Here is a 17,764-nt window from a genome sequence, read left to right on the forward strand (position 1 = left end):
TATCAGGTGCGACCATTTCCAAACTATCTACCACTGTAATCAAAACCTCTATGTGAACTGAAATTAAAGAATAGTTATTTCAAGATCTGATAAATACACACACACACACACACACACACACACACACACACACACACACACACACACAGATTATAGGTCAAATCTAAAGACACTGCAGATGATGAATAGGTTGAACTGTGTTGTGTGACCTGATGAATCTTGTTCTCCTGCAGATGCTCTAAACAAAGCTTCTACCAACATCTGAAAAATACCATACCCAGGGTAGGGGCAGAACACAGGGAACAGAGTTCTTGTGGACTTCCTCTTTCCCTGCTCATTGTAATAGCACTGCTAAAGAACAAAGCATATACGTGAAATATTACTTATCGCTTAGTTTATACTCTTCTTGTAAATAACTATTTAGAAACAGGAGTAGTTTCTCTGTAGGTTCACTGGGTTGTTTCGGTCGGCACGCTGCTATGGAAGGTAAACACCTACTGGGCCACAAGGTTTCATAAAAAGGCCCCATTCAGAATCATAATGTAATTTATAATCTCATGCTATTAAATTATACAAGGAGCTAGGAGATACTTCTTAATAGTTTTATGAAATACTTTTAAACTTGGACTTCCCTCGCATTTACAAATACAGTTACCATTATTACTAACTTTCTTACCTTCTAACCACTGATGGCAATTCAGAAAAAGCAATCAGGGCTTTTTGTAACAGATCTAAAGCCGTATCATATATGCTATTTTAACTCCTAATGTTTAGGAAGTGACTTAGTTTGAGATGGGGATGTTTTAATTTGCCAGGATTTAAATAGTAGCAACTGAAATAACTCATCGAAAGATAACATCTCTTGTTAAGCTTATATTTTCCCCACAATCAGAAAATGGATTTTATTTCTAATTAAAAACATAATAAAGTTGCCTTTGGCAAGGTGAGGTTTAAGACTAAACATGCCAACTACAAATGAAATATTTCTCCAAGCATATACCAGATTTCCGTTTGGAAGGACCATTATTTAAGAGTATTTCTCCCTCCAATTTAGGACATAAATTAAAATTTAAATATTTTAATTCCTAAACAGTAATGCAATTTAGTTTTTGTACTGACAGTTGCAGAATAATTCAACATTTATAATCCCCACGACTTTAACTTAAACCCAGCTTCTTTAGTGAAGGGATCTTCTCCATTTCGGTACTCATCTCACATCTTTGAACGTCATTCAACAACAGTGATGGAAGTGATTTATTGATAAACTGGTCACGAATGAAGATGAGTTATTATGCCATTTCCTTTACAATTAGGTAGTTCAAAGAATTAAGAAAACAAAACTGAAAGAACAAAAGCGAAATCCCAGTCCTTAACCCCTAAAGAGAACGTTTCCCTTCCACTTACCTGAAAATATAAAAATATAAATGACCATGTATGGAGCTGCACCATTAAATCTACTTTAGTGGTTCTGGTTTTTTACTGAGATTTTTACTTATTTGCTTTGAAAAAATTAGAAAATTGTCAGTGTGAAATCAGAACCACTAACACACTAGAGGCAACAAACTAAAAAAAAAAAATCTAAATGGCTAAAAATAACTCTGTTATAAAAGTACAAGTATAATTTACAGTATCACATATTTCAGAAAAATAAATGAAACCACTAGATGTCTTTCCTTCTAGATGACTATTTTCTCCCCAGAAAGGAAAAGCAACTAATAATGAACTTAAAATCAAACCTGTTATTCACCCCAGCAACATCTAAATAAGTGACCCACATAGCACAAAACCTTCTCATTCACAATCACATACAGTTAAATTATTTTTTCCTTAGTTACATAATAGTCTTCTTAAATCAATGTCCACTTAGAAAATTACTATATTAGTTAAGCCTATTCATCCTTGCTATGAAGTTAATTTCATTTATATAGGCCACGTACGTTTACTGGCACACTTTACTTAATAAGACAAAATAAGTCATTCTTCTTTTTAAAAATTATGGAATCATCTGTTTTCAAAGAAGAATCCTAAATACTTCATTCATTAAAGCAATTTTTTACCATCAGCTGGCAAGCTTTTCAAATGATCACTAAGTGTTCACCCGCAGATTATCAACGCTCTGTGAACTGTAAACTTGTTCTGAAGATTTGTGTCCATTTTACAGTATGATACAATTCGCACTGAAGAGTTTTTTTAAAAAGATAACCTACATACATACAGTTAATTTGCCCAAAGAACTTCTTAGAAATACAGTATAAACATTTAAGAACCACAACAGAGTCCGCTGTGGTTCAAACTTCAACAAAGATTTTCTTGAAACCCAGTCCAAAGGTTACTGGCTCAAGACCATATTCCAAAGTGACATCAGCACGCAATCTGTGAGACTCTACCTCTTAAGAAAAGAGCACACTTGGTTATACATGGCTTTGAACCTTGAGCTACAGTTATGCTACAAACTCCCTGCCTCCCCCCCACCCCCCAAAGGAAGTCAGTCACGTGGAGATGTGCACATTCTCGGAACACTGTTTAGAGTCCTTGCTTTTCCAGCTCTGATGGAGATCTCGAAGGCGTTCAGAAGTCCGTGTGCTTACATTCAGGGCAGGATGAACTTTGCAAATTCCACTTTCCTCCATTAGTGACAGGCCACAGATCCCAAAGTATGCATGTAAAGCATCTGAAAACAAAGCATTTTTTTTTCTTTTAATCACAACAGGCATTCTTATTTGTATATGTTGCAAAGTATTACAGCGACATATCTATGAGCTCATAACAATTAAATTTAGAAAAATGTTAAATGCAGTTCTTGAAACATTTGCTTTCTCAATCTCTGAAAACACCAATTAAAAAAAAAGATGACCAAAATCAGATATTTTATTCAAGAAAATACCACTAACAAAGGTAAAGAGTTCTCAAATGAGGAGGTGACACTCCCAACATCCTCTGTGATGAAAACACCAAGGAGAGGAGCCGTGCTACAAGACTTCTCACTTAGTGGGTTTTCCCTTTCACTTACTACAGAAAACAGAAATAAGGGGCTTTAACTGTGTATCATAAAAGGAAAAAATTTCCTTAAAAATGAAAATAACCCTGTGACTGTAAGTAGCAATACTCCTCCCTACTACATTGTACCTCTGACATTTCCTAAACCAGTAAGTACTATCCCAATACTGTGTTCAGTGAAAGAAGCCTAAACAAAATAATCCGTTCTGGAATGCTGTACCATATTTAGTTTTCCTATTTAGGGGAATGTCAGTCATTCAAAAAATGTCTGACCTGACAGTAAAAACAAACTCACATTCTATGTGGTTATAAATACCATAACCTTTCTTTTATACTGGCCTCACTACTGGTGCCCATCTTTCAGGGGGCACTGGCCCTCTTCCATTCACGTGGCCACTGAAATCACATGGCTGTTGCCTGCTGGACAGCCTTATATGGACCCTGAAGAGCTAAGAGCTCTGCAGTTATGGGAATACTACAAAAAACAGACTTTGTAGCTGTCAAGCCATCATTTATGGCCTCAAGAGCTACGGATGTTCAAAAACACCTTCCCGACTCAAACTTTTGTCAAAAGAATTAAAGAGACTGTTTTACTAACATATCATTTACTTTTCAAAACAGGAATGACAGCTGTGCTCACTCAAAGTTATCAGTGAAAAAGTTATTCTACTAACAGAGGCCCATATCAATCCTCTTTAATGTCTTTTCACAGACTGCTTAGGTTTCTTCTGGCTCGCTTTTCTCTAATTTTCAGACCACAAAAAAATAAATCTGATTTCCCCTGTTCTATTTAATTTTCCTTATAGTTACTCTAAAAACTTGTCTAGAAAGGAGGAAACTTTTATGGTCTAAAAATGAGGGAACTTTTCTAGGGAAAAATGCAACTGAAAGAGAAACAAAATCCATCCAGAGTAACATAAAATAGGATCTTCTACTTTCCACGTAATATAAAAATAAAACATTTTTTTCTCAAAAAGATTTTTGTAAAAGCCAATGAATCAGCCCTTAATTGTTTCAAACCTCAAAGAGAAAAATTTTTTTAAACTTCCTGATCTGTATGTGTATTAAAGCATGTCAGATGCTGAAGTATATAGTTTCTTCATAATAAAAGTTCATCCTTTTCTTCTGTAAATGTATATAAAATTGTTTCGTGTCAAATCTCCTACTAAATCTACTAGAACCAAGAATAAGCTAATTTTAAAGACTTGTTAGAAAGGATTTTCCTAAAGGCTCTGTGAATAGGTCTTCCAGATAAATTCCATTTATTATACAAAGACTTTCTATGCTTTGCAGTGTACAAGTTCTAGAGACATTTTACCACATCTGTACAAAGTATTAAATTTAAGTATTTACACAAATGTTAAAGTTAGCAACTGATTGCTAGAAAAAAGCTTCAAGAATTTTCTTTTAAAAATTTATTGTAAATACTCAAAATGTATTTCAAATAGGTTTATGTGTGAAATGCTTTCCAGGGGCACCTGGGTGGCTCAGTCAGCTAAGCATCTGACTCTTGATTTCAACTCAGGTCATGATCTCAAGGTTCGTGGGATGGGGTCCCGCACTGGGCTCTGCGCTGACAGTGCAGAGTCTGCTTGGGATTCTCTCTCCCTCGCTCTCTGCCCCTCTCCTGCATGCGGCGCGTGCTCTCTCAAAATAAACAAACATTTAATAGGAAAAAAAAAAGAAATGCTTTCTAAGATACTGTCATTTCCCTATTCCTACTTGTTAAAATAGTACATTATTTGTCAAAATAGTTCAAGTCCTGATGAAAAATAATGGCATCAATTCTGTTTTCTTAAGGCAATACTGTAACATACTTACAGCTATGGTTAGATACTAAATTATTTAAAGCTTGTTTATTTTGAGAGAGTGAGCATGCACAAACAAGCAGGGGAGGGGCAGAGAGAGAGGGAGAGAGAGAATCCCAAGAAGGATCCACTCAGTGCAGAGCCCACAACCATGAGATCTTGACCTGAGCCAATATCAAGAGTTGGACACTTAACCAACTGAGCCACACAGGTGCCCCTACAGATACCAAACTTAAAAATATTATTTCCCTTTATAAAAACAAATAAAGAACTCATACAACCCAGCAGAAAAAAAACCCCAAGCAACTCAACTGAAAAATGGGCAAAGGATTTGAATAGTTATTTCTCCAAAGAAGAAACACAAAAGGCCAACCAATGCTCGACATCAGTGGACACAGTGACCGTTAGGGAAATACAAATTAAAACCACAGTGCCATGTGACTCCCGTTAGAATAGCCATCATCAAAGAGAGAAAAGATAACAAATGCTGGTGTGCATGTGGAGAAAGCGGAGCCCTCCTGCGCTGCTGGTGGGAGTGTAAATCAGTGCAGCCACGCAACAGTATGGAGGATGCTCAAAGGATTAAAAACAGAACTACCACACCACCCAGTAAGTCCACTCATGAGGGTGTACACAAAGGAAATGAAAACAATAACTTAATGTTGACACCCCGATGTACACGGCTGAATTATTTATAGGAGCCAAGATATGGAAACAACCTAACACTCCATTGACAGATGGACAAAGAACTTGCAGTATATACACAATGAAACCTGATTCAGCCATAAAGAACCAGGGGGAATCCTACTACTTGCGACAACATCAGTGGACCCTGAAGGTGTAATGCTAAGTGAAATAAGTCAGAAAAAGACAAATACTGTATGACCTCACTTCTATGTGGACTCTAAGAAAAAAAAAAAAAAAGACACCAAACTCCTAGAAAAAAAAGACATCAGACCCGTGCTTACCAGAGGTGGGGGCTGGGGTGGGGCACTGAGGAAGGTGGTCAAAAGGCACAAACATCCAGTAATAAGTAAGTACTGGGGATGTAATGTACAACATGAGGACTACAGCCAAGGCTGCTGTACGATGTACAGGAAATGTGTTAGGGCAGTTAATCCTAACAGTTCTCATCACAAAATAAACTGTTTGCCCTTTATTATTTTCTTCTTTTTTTCTGGCATCTACATGAGAAGCTGGGTGCTAGCTGAACCTATTCTGGTAATCATTTCACATAAATGTAAATCAAACCATAATGCTGTATGCCTTAAACTCACAAAGTGATGCATGTCAATTATTTCTCAATAAAACTGGAAAAAAATATTCTTTTGCTTTAGAAATTAAAAGCACTGTACATTTTTAAAAAAGAAAGCATATTTTGGGGGTGCCTGGGTGGCTCAGTCAGTTGAATGTCTGACTCTTGATTATGGCTCAGGTCATGATCGCAGAGTTCATGAGTTTGGGTCCTGCATCAGTGGGCTCTGCTTAGGATTTCTTTCTCTCTCTGCCCCTCCCCAGCTCTCTCTCACTCTCTCAAAAACAAACTTAAAAAAAAAAACATATTTTGCATGAAAATACAGGTAAGTGAGAATGTGAGGAAATATTTCTGCTTGCTTCAGGTACAAAAGTCTGATTTCATGAGCCCCATATTTATTATTTTCATTCAAGTACATATTCCGACTATAGCAGTTTTATTAATGGAGATGAGCTGAAGAGATTCTAAACTAATAATAAAAACCATGGTTCTATCTACTGCAATGCTATAAAAACAATCATTCCTTGTATCTAGTTTCATATATTTATAGCTAATATTTTATTAACTTGCTCATCCATAATGCTCTGAATTATTTATAACAAACTTTCAAACTGACTTTTGGGAAGGCTGTCAATAGAGTAATTTTGCTACAGGTGAAAACATAATGGGGAGGGGCAGGCAGGCCTGGAGAATAATGCTAGAGGTGGGAGAGGAGCCAGATCTCAGGAGGGCCCTTGTGGGCCATGCGGAAGAACCCACTCAGGGAGCTAAGAGTCTCTGGATGATTTTAATGGATTTAAGAGTTCAGATTAGACATTCTCAACCTTTTTTTAAGAAATATATATACTGATGTCTACATTTTTTTTAATGTTTATTTTTGAGAGAGAGACACAGAGCATGGGTGGGGGAGGGGCAGAGAGAGAGAGAGAGAGAGAGAAAGAGAGAGAGGGAGGGAGGGGGAGAGAGAAAGAGAGAAAGAGAGAGAGAGGGAGAGAGACACAGGATCCAAGCTGTCAGCACAGAGTCTGGTGCGGGGTGAGATCATGACCTGAGCCGGAAGTTGGACGCTTAACTGACTGAGCCACTGAGCCACCCAGGCACCCTGTTCTTAACCTTTTTTGCATGAGAGATCCTTTGAGAGTCTGAGGAAAGCTGTGGCCTTTCCCCTGTCATTTAAGCACGTGCACACGCACGCATGCACAGTGTCAACGTGAGGAGGACTAGACCAGAAGCAGGAAGACTATGATACTAAGACTGTTGCAGAACTGTAGGCCTGAACCTGGCCTGGGGCCACTCAAGCTTTGAGGTGGGGTGGGGCACAGAGACCAGGCTCAGTTGGCAGGCTGGGTCTGAGGGGCCTGTAGGTGGCATCTGAGGAGTAACTGAGCAGGCTGTTTTATATCAGAGTATGCAGCTTAGATGAAATCTGTCTAGGTTTGGGAAATGGCAGAATTATCTACATTTTTTAAAAAATGTCATTAGTAATAAAGATTATTCGTTATTTCTAAAGAACCCATTTGAAAGTACAATCGACCCTTGAACAATGTAGCAGTTATGGCCACGGACACCCCGTGCGGTCAAAACTCTACATAGAAGTTGGACTCTCATAAAAGTTAGCTACTGACAGCCTACTGTTGACAGGAAAGCCTCATAGGTAACACAGTCAGTGAACACATACTCTGTATGTCCTACATATTATGTATTATATTCTTCTAATCAAGGAAGCTCAAGAAAAGGAAATGTTATTAAGAAAATAACAAAAAGGGGAGCACCTAGGTGGCTCAGTTGGTTAAGCGTCCAGCTCAGGTCAGGATCTTGCGGTCGTGCAATCGAGCCCCGACTTGGGCTTCTCACTGAGTGGAACCCACTTGAGATTCCCTCCCTCTCTCTGTCTCCCCTGCCTCCCCTGCTTGCTCTCGCACATGCACACTCTCTCAAAATAAACAAGAGTAAAAAAAAGAAAATACGTTTACAATACTGTGCAATATTTATTGAAAAATTCCATTTATAAGTGGACAGGTGCAGTTCAAACCCGTGTGGTTCAAGGATCAACTGTACTTACTAAATACAAGAATCTTTTTGTTCGTTACTTCGTCATTCCTGAGTTTGGAAAACGATAAATATCACATTGTCTGAATCTATGTGGCTCTTGAGTTTTAGACAATGAATGGTAAGAGTTTGAATAGCAAAATATTCTCCTAAAAACAATAACCTGAATCTGCTAAAATTCAGAAAATAGTTTGGATAGTGAGGGACACCTAACTTCAGGATTAGAGATTTTTGATTTAGTGCCCTCTGAACAGAAATAAGAACCGGTTCCCTTATGGATTTAGGCATTTATTCTACTTAGCTCTAGTGACAGCTAGATTCTGGACGGACCAAATGATCCTCTATTACGGACAGGGCCAATTCAGACCATCTGCCTTACTGCCTCAAACGAAAGAAAAGTTAGGTAAATGAAATGGAAAAAAAGACAAACGATACCAACACATCTTGATAACCCAAACTTTCCTTTATGCCTCTCAACATGATACATTTTCACCCAAACTTAAACAATTTACCTTTTTAAAAACTATTATTTAAGTTTACAACTGTGGCTAAATTTTCTATCTTATGCCCTTTCTGACAAAGATGCCTGAAGATCTATCTACTCAAGAAACAAACAAAAGTAAAATTGTTCTAGAGCCCTATACACAATTACCTGGATGACTATCTGGCCACTTGGCAAATCCTCCCACGAGCCGATCTTGAGTTGACAAGATGTAATTTCTATTTTTCTCAAAGTTAGTGTACTGAAAAATTTTCAGAAGCTGAAATGACAGGAAAAACATACATTTACTGCATGCAACTTCCATATTGACCTTTGGCTCAATTTTCAGATACACATCAATTAAATACACTTTTGTTTAGCTAAGGCTCTTAAAGCAGGCCTCTGGAGACTTGAGCACTTAGAATCAGTTAACCACATTATCATTTTTATCATCTGATCACTACTCTCCTTTCCTTGACCTACTCATGATTTACATTTTCTGAATCACACCCAACTAATCTCTTTGCATCACATTCAGCTAGGTTCAAATCACAACTTTCCCAATCTGCTCAACTTAATCAGTCATAAAAAAATATTTTTTTCATGTTTATTTTTGAGAGACGGAGGGAGGGAAAGGGAGAGAGAGGAAGGGGCAGAGAGACCGGCAGGGCGGGGGTGGGGGTGGGGTGAGGGTAGAGGATCCCAAGCAGGCTCCAGGCTGAGAGCAGCAAGCTAGATGCGGAGCTTGAACCCATGAACCACGAGATTAGGATCCCCACCAAAGGTAGATGCTCAACTGACTGAGCCACCCAGGCGCCCCTTAATCAGTCATCTTAAAAAGTGCAATTTTATGCACCCATATTTTAATTCTTATGATAGGTTTTTACAATTCTTATGGTAGGCTCTTTGTTATATACTGGTAGTAACTTAAACCAAAAATATTTCAAAAAAGAGCAACAGAAATTATTAACCAGGTGCTATGGACAGTTTTGAGAGTAGTAAAAAATTAAAGCTCTGTAATCAGGAAGTGTAATTTTAGCATCAAAAAAACTATGTAGCTTGGGGCACCTGGGTGGCTCAGTCGGTTAAGTGTCCGACTTCGGCTCAGGTCATGATCTCGCGGTTCGCAGGTTCGAGTCCCATGTCGGGCTCTGCTGACAGCTCAGAGCCTGGAGCCTGCTTCAGATTCTGTGTCTCTGTCTCTCTCTGCCCCTCGCTTCCTCACACCATCTGTCTGTCTGTCTCTCTCTCAAAAATAAGTAAACGTTAAAAAAGAAAAAAAAAAAAACTATGTAGCTTTAAGTTTTAGGACATGTATTTGTGATCTCTCTCAAGATCCCATTAAATAGAAAAAAAAGAATAAATCAAACCATGAATAGGGGTGGGGGTGGAGTAGTAGCAAGGGAGTTCAAAAAACTTCTGTAAGACACAAAGCAGCTGAAAGTATGTTGATAAATCAAAGAGCCATACAAGATATTAGTGATTAAAGAAGCATTTCTCAAAAAAAGAAAAACAAAGCCTAGAACAATTATGATACAAATAAGAAACATACTTATTCACTCTTTTAACTTAGTTAATACAATGTAAGGAAAGAGACTATACAATCCACCAACTAGGGCTGGGTGGTTCAGCTGGCTAAGTGTCACACTTCAATTCAGCTTATGATCTCATGGTTCTTGAGTTCAAGCTCCACATTGGGCTGGGCTCACTGCTGTCAGCACAGAGCCACTTCGGATCCTCTGTCCTCCCCCGGCTACACTTTCCCCACTTGCGCTTGTATGCGCTCATGCACACGCTCTCTCTCAAAAGTAAACATTAAAAAAGAAATCCACCAGCTAAAAACATTTTCCATCAAGTGACATATAGGTCATTACATAAAAAGAAGAAACTATATAATCTTAACATTGTACTTGGTTCAGCAATAAACAATATTTACATGGTCACAGTAAGTGCTGATTCTTGGTTTTCTAATTTTATTTTATTTAAGTTTATTTATTTTGAGAGACAGAGAGAGAGACAGAGAGAGAGAGAGAGTCGGTCAGAGAGAGAGAATCCCAAGCAGGCTCCATGCTGTCAAGTGCAAGAGCCCCACATGGGGGCTTGAACCCATGAACCATGAGATCATGAACTGAGCTGAAATCAAAAGTTGGGGACACTGAACAGACTGGGCCATCCCTTTAGTTTTCAAATTTTGTAATCAACCTACAGGCAAAACATAAAATATGTGATTATTGTTGCTGAATAAAATATGTTACTTGACATTATAAAAATAAAGGTACTATGACAGAATTAAAAGGTGCAAAGAGGAAAAGGTTCAGAACTAAAAAATAAATAACCAGTAACAATTTGTTTTAAAAAAGGAAGGCTAAATCTTCATTTTTCATGTGAGGAATCAAAGATAATGTCTAAAGACAAGTCAAGAAATCAGTTAAAGTTAAAGCTGGGGCACCTGGGTGGCTTAGTCGGTTAAGTGTCCGACTTCGGCTCAGGTCATGATCTCTCAGTTTGGGGGTTCAAGCCCCGCGTCGGGCTCTGTGCTGACAGCTTGGAGCCTGGAGCCTGCTTCAGATTCTGTGTCTCCCTCTCTCTGACCCTCCCCTATTCATGTTCTGTCTCTGTCTCAAAAATAAACAATAAAAAAAAATTTTTTTTAAATCAGTTAAAGCTATGGTGATATCCGTAAGAATTAAAAAATTTAAAGATGCTTAAAAATGGTTGCTTTCAGAAAGCTGTCATAGACTGTACCAAGGTCATATCCAAAAGACTCAAGAGCCAACATGAAGGAGCTTCAACTGGCTAAAAATGGTACAATCTGAGCGTCAAAAAGAACAACGTATTAGATTAAAACATAAAATATGTTGGGGGGGCGTGGGTGGCTCAGTTGATTGAGCATCCTACTCTTGATTTCGGCTCAGGTCATCATCCCAGGGTTGTGGGATCGAGCACACATCAGGAATTGTGCTGAGCGTTGAGCCTACTTGGGATTCATATTCTTTCTCTCTTTCTCTCTCTCTTTCTCTCTCTCTCTCTCTCTCTCTCTCTCTCTCCCCCTCCATCTTTTCCTCTCTCTCCCCCTCCCTCCCTCTCCTCCACTTGCGCTCTTGTTAAACATTAACAACATAAAATATGTTAACCCCAATGGCTGTTAAAATGATTCTGTAAAAAAAAAAAAAAACAAAAAACTAGGGGCGCTTGGGTGGCTCAGTCAGTTAAGTGTCCAACTTCAGTTCAGTCGTGATCTCATGGCTCGTGGGTTCGAGCCCTACATCGGGATCTGTGCTGACAGCTTGGAGCCTGGAGCCCGCTTCATGTTCTATGTCTCCCTCTCTCTCTGCCCCTCTCCTGCTCATGCTGTCTCTGTCTCTCAAAAATAAACAAACATTAAAAAAAGAAAATTAAAAAAAAATGGTGAGGTTTTTTTATACACCAGCAACAAACAATCCAAAAAGAAATTATGAAATCAATTCTATTTACAATGACATATAAAATAATTCAATATTTGGGAATAAACTGATCAAGGACTACAAAATACTGCTGAAAGAAATGAAAGATCTAAGTAAATGGATGCTCACTAAAGGAGGATTTAACACTGTTAAAAGTCAATACTACCAAAAATGATCTTCAGATTCAATGCAATATTTATCAAAATGTCAATAGCCTTTTTGGTAAGAAACGGAAAAGCCAGTTCTCAAATTCATTACGAGATTGCAAGGTGCCCAGTATTCAGGGCCCAAACAATACTGAAAAAGAATAAAGTTGAAGGACTCATACTTTCTGGCTCTGAATTTTACTACAAAGCTGCAATAATTAAAACAGGAGGAGACTGGAGTAGGGACACACAGACCAAAGGAACAGAGAACCCACAAAAAAACCAAAAACAAAGCAAAACCAAAAAAACCACATGCATATGCTCAGCTGATTTTCAACAAGGGTCCTAAGGCCATTTAATGGGACAAAGAACAGTCTTTTCAACAAATAGTCCTGGAAAAGCTGGATATCCACCTGTAAAATAATGAAGTTGAGCTCTCATTTTTATACCATATACAAAAATTAACTCAAAATGCATCAGACCTAAAACTCAAGGCTATAACTATAAAACTCTTGGAAGAAAATACTGGGGAAAATCTTTATGACATTGGCTTTGGCAGTGACTTCATAGATAGGACAACCAAAACCACAGGCAACACAAGAAAAAAACAGATAAACTGGACTTCATCAAAATTAGAAACTTTTATACATCAAAGAACATCAACAAAGTTACAAGCAACCACAGAATGGGAAAAAAACAGGTGTATATCACAGAACTTGATAAGGCATTAATATCCAGAATGCCTGAAGAACCCCTACAACCCATCAACAAAAAACCTAACAACATGATTAAAAAATGGACAAAGTCCCTGAATAAAAATTTTGCCAAAGACACACAAATGGCCCATAAGCACATCAAAAGAGGCTCAGTATCACTTATCATTAGGGAAATGTAAATCAAAACCACAATGAGATGCCACTTCACACCCACTGGCGTGGCCATTAAAAAACCAAAACCAAACAGAAAAATCAAGCGTTATTGATCATATAGAGAAACTGGAACCCTCATATACCGCTAGCAGGAATGTAACATGGTGCACACCCTCACTGTGGGAAACAGTATGGCAGTTCCTCAAAAAGTTAAATATAGAACTATCATAAGATCCAGCAATTCCATTCCTAATATCCAAAAGAAATGAAAGAAGAAAGCAGTTATTTGTACACCAATGTCCAGAGCTGCCTTATTCACAAGAGCTAAAATGTGGAAATAAACCATGTCCATCAACAGATGAATAAACTGTGGTATAAACATACAACAGCGTATTAATCAGCCATAAAAAGAATTAAATTTTGATATATGCTACAACATGGATGGATCCTGAGAGCATTATGCTAAGTGAAATAAGCCAGACACAGAAGGGCACATATTGTGTGATGCCACTTATACAATGTCCCAAGAATAGGCAAATTCATAGAAAGTAGAACAGAGGTCACCAGGGGTTAGGGGAAGGAGCGAGTACAGAGTTTATACTGAGGATAACCAAAGTTTTGGGTATAGACAGTGGTGAGGGTTCCATAACACTGTGAATGTATACCTAATACCACCAGATTGTATTCTTACAAATAGTTAAACTGATAAATATTATATTATGTATAGTACGCCACCATAAAAGAAAAAAAAAACGCTGATGGGGAACTTTACGGTAGATAAATCAGGTTTGACGATTCTGGAGCACTTTGATCACAGGGAGATAAACAGAAATTATGTGCCTCTTGATGTGATGCAATAGGAAATATACATAATCACTGACTAGATAGTTAATGATTTCATGGAATTGTGGTTGATTTTTCAGATGTGATAATGACACCATAGTTCTGTTTCTTAGAAAGTTATTTCTAGTCAGGAATTACACTGAAAATTTTCCAGATAATATGAAAAATGGTATCTGGAATCTGCCCTAAAATAATACAGTGATGGGGAGGGAAGGGAGCTGGAATATGGGTAAGACTGGCTGGCTTTGTGACAAAAGCTGATGAGTCTAGCTGTGGACACACAGGGGTTCATTACACTGTTCTACTTTTGAATATGTTTGAAATTTTCCCTAATTAAAATCAAAGGGGTACACTTGAGGAATGGCAATAGAAGTGAGGAGAGGGAGATATACTTAGTTTTATATCATTCTGTTTTCAGAATTTATTTCAGAATTTTAGAAAATAGGATATTACATAAAAGATGAATGGACTTTTGTTAGATTTCAGAGTATCAGAATTAAACTATATATTTTAAAAGCGAAAAGGCAACTTCAAGATAGAGAAAACTTGTGGGTACTTAGTGGCTCATAACCTTATGGCATTAGGTACAACAAAAGGTAAGAGATGGAGAAAAATGTCAATCCGTTGGGGTTAGGCAAATAAACTGATAAAAAAACTAAAAATCACAAAATAGTTTTTAAAGAAATGACCCATGGTTTATCTTTTCAGATTAATAACTTCCCATAAAGCCTTTATTGGGATCACATTCAGACAGAGCCCTACTCTAGAAAGACCACTGGTCATTTATGGTAACCAGTTTCTTATGACCTTATACCTTGTACCTTACGCTTTTTTACTACGTTCTAGGCCACTTAAGTTTTATAAGAATGGAAATTTTCAAGAAGCACAACAGGTAACTGAACTCTATGGAAAAAACCATACATAGAGTAGCTTTGCCTGAGCAGCAGAAAAAATGAAGCGGCCTGAATGTAGCAGTATTTAAAAAATTTTTTTTTTAACATTTATTTATTTTTGAGACAGAGAGAGACAGAGCATGAACGGGGGAGGGTCACAGAGAGAGGGAGACACAGAATCTGGAACAGGCTCCAGGCTCTGAGCTGTCAGCACAGAGCCTGACATGACTCTCAAACTCATGGACCGCGAGATCATGACCTGAGTCAAAGTCGGACACTTAACCGACTGAGCCACCCAGGCGTCCCAGAATGTAGCAGTATTTAATGAACATGACAAAGGCCAAACCTTCTAGAGCACAGTTTACATCAACACAGAGCACAGGTTTCTCAATTTGACTTTTTTTCTCTTACCTTTAGAGTTGCTCCTACCCAAAAAGAGTAACAGGTGTCTACGGGCTTATTAGGTCTTCCATGATAACCATTTTGTTGCCTCATTATACACCACCTCTTTATCCGGTTCAATTCTTTTTCTGAAAAAACTTCTTCTAGTTTACCCATCAGACACAGTGATGCAATGCCACAAAAAGTCGATCCTCCTGTTAATTGAAACCACACAATACTTCAAACTTCAAACTAGATACCCAGGAAAACAGTATAAAATGGCCGGAGGAAAAAAAAAATAGTGGTTACAGAATTCTAGAAGACAGTCAGATACGAGTAAATTTAGAAGACAATTAATTACACCTTTAAAATAACCACAAAGCACTGAAGTCTTCAATATTAATTTGAAGAAACAGAAAATGACTGAAAATAATATGTAGCTGTAAGAAATACTCTACTTATGAAAAACAAAAGACTTGGGAGGGTAAGGAACGTGTTCAAAATTACACGGTTTAATGGAAGGGCTGAAACTCAAACGTAGGACAACTCCTCCCTGTCCAGGTCTCTGTCACCCAAGTCTGATTTAATTCCTCTGAAGATGGCCCAATGCTCATGAACCGTGGTGCCACTTGCCTGAGACTACGGACTAATTATGACATGTAGCACAGACAAGCTAGAAGTGGATATGCAGAAAGACCTACTCAGCTTAAAAAATTTAAGGAAGGAAAGTCTGAGCGAGGGTGCTGGGGGCGGGGCGAGGAGAAAAGCCTATCAGGAAAGACATGCACAGTGAGTCCCATTCACTGTGGTAGATTGAAGGACGCACCCCAAAGAGAGACACGTCCAGGCCCTAATGCCTGGACCACGTCAATGTTACCTCCTATGGCAAGAAGGACTTTGCAAATGTGATCACAGATCTCTCGTTGGAGGGATTGTCTTGGACTATCTAGGAGGGCCCTAAATGCAACCACAGTGTCCTTATGAAGTGGGGCAGAGGGAGATTAAACTACAGAGGAGGTTCAGACTTGTCTTCCAGAACTGCAAGAGAATACATTTGTGTTGTTTTATACCCCTAAGTTTGAGGCAAAAATGTTACAGCAGCAACAGGAAACCAATACATTTGGAAAGGTGATTGCTTTCCTTTGGAATTGAAAAGTCAGTCTTTTTCCACAAAGGAAAAGAAACAACTTTGCACCGGCACTATCTGCTGTCAAGTCCAAACAATATGAAAATACTTATATTTCCAATTTATCACGACTTCAGCTAGTGATGAATTTCAGCAATATAGATGGATGGTTTCTAATATGCTTCATCCTTTCCTTTCCTTTCCTTTCCTTTCCTTTCCTTTCCTTTCCTTTCCTTTCCTTTTTCCTTTCCTTTCCTTTCCTTTCCTTTCCTTTCCTTTCCTTTCCTTTCCTTTCCTTTCCTTTCCTTTCCTTTCCTTTCCTTTCCTTTCCTTTCCTTTCCTTTCCTTTCCTTTCCTTTCCTTTCCTTTCCTTTCCTTTCCTTTCCTTTCCTTTCCTTTCCTTTCCTTTCCTTTCCTTTCCTTTCCTTTCCTTTCCTTTCCTTTCCTTTCCTTTCCTTTCCTTTCCTTTCCTTTCCTTTCCTTTCCTTTCCTTTCCTTTCCTTTCCTTTCCTTTCCTTTCCTTTCCTTTCCTTTCCTTTCCTTTCCTTTCCTTTCCTTTCCTTTCCTTTCCTTTCCTTTCCTTTCCTTTCCTTTCCTTTCCTTTCCTTTCCTTTCCTTTCCTTTCCTTTCCTTTCCTTTCCTTTCCTTTCCTTTCCTTTCCTTTCCTTTCCTTTCCTTTCCTTTCCTTTCCTTTCCTTTCCTTTCCTTTCCTTTCCTTTCCTTTCCTTTCCTTTCCTTTCCTTTCCTTTCCTTTCCTTTCCTTTCCTTTCCTTTCCTTTCCTTTCCTTTCCTTTCCTTTCCTTTCCTTTCCTTTCCTTTCCTTTCCTTTCCTTTCCTTTCCTTTCCTTTCCTTTCCTTTCCTTTCCTTTCCTTTCCTTTCCTTTCCTTTTCCTTTCCTTTCCTTTCCTTTCCTTTCCTTTCCTTTCCTTTCCTTTCCTTTCCTTTCCTTTCCTTTCCTTTCCTTTCCTTTCCTTTCCTTTCCTTTCCTTTCCTTTCCTTTCCTTTCCTTTCCTTTCCTTTCCTTTCCTTTCCTTTCCTTTCCTTTCCTTTCCTTTCCTTTCCTTTCCTTTCCTTTCCTTTCCTTTCCTTTCCTTTCCTTTCCTTTCCTTTCCTTTCCTTTCCTTTCCTTTCCTTTCCTTTCCTTTCCTTTCCTTTCCTTTCCTTTCCTTTCCTTTCCTTTCCTTTCCTTTCCTTTCCTTTCCTTTCCTTTCCTTTCCTTTCCTTTCCTTTCCTTTCCTTTCCTTTCCTTTCCTTTTCCTTTCCTTTTCCTTTCCTTTCCTTTCCTTTCCTTTCCTTTCCTTTCCTTTCCTTTCCTTTCCTTTCCTTTCCTTTCCTTTCCTTTCCTTTCCTTTCCTTTCCTTTCCTTTCCTTTCCTTTCCTTTCCTTTCCTTTCCTTTCCTTTCCTTTCCTTTCCTTTCCTTTCCTTTCCTTTCCTTTCCTTTCCTTTCCTTTCCTTTCCTTTCCTTTCCTTTC

The 17,764-nt window shown here is 38.3% G+C and overlaps 1 protein-coding gene across 1 annotated transcript in view; it reads right to left on the bottom strand.

Annotated features, from left to right (window-relative positions):
* Positions 1 to 1,230: 1,230 nt before the first annotated feature.
* Positions 1,231 to 17,764, bottom strand: part of PGGT1B (protein geranylgeranyltransferase type I subunit beta) — a 64,631-nt gene continuing 48,097 nt past the window's right edge. Inside the window, exons 7-9 of the mRNA XM_045486080.1 lie at positions 15,196 to 15,380; positions 8,762 to 8,870; positions 1,231 to 2,671 (exon numbers count right to left, since the gene is read on the bottom strand). Coding sequence (XP_045342036.1) covers positions 2,490 to 2,671; positions 8,762 to 8,870; positions 15,196 to 15,380 — 476 coding nt within the window. The 3' untranslated portion in view covers positions 1,231 to 2,489. The remainder of the gene's footprint in view (positions 2,672 to 8,761; positions 8,871 to 15,195; positions 15,381 to 17,764) is intronic.

The sequence above is a fragment of the Leopardus geoffroyi genome, chromosome A1 (assembly GCF_018350155.1).
Source record: "Leopardus geoffroyi isolate Oge1 chromosome A1, O.geoffroyi_Oge1_pat1.0, whole genome shotgun sequence".
Lineage (NCBI taxonomy): Eukaryota > Metazoa > Chordata > Mammalia > Carnivora > Felidae > Leopardus > Leopardus geoffroyi.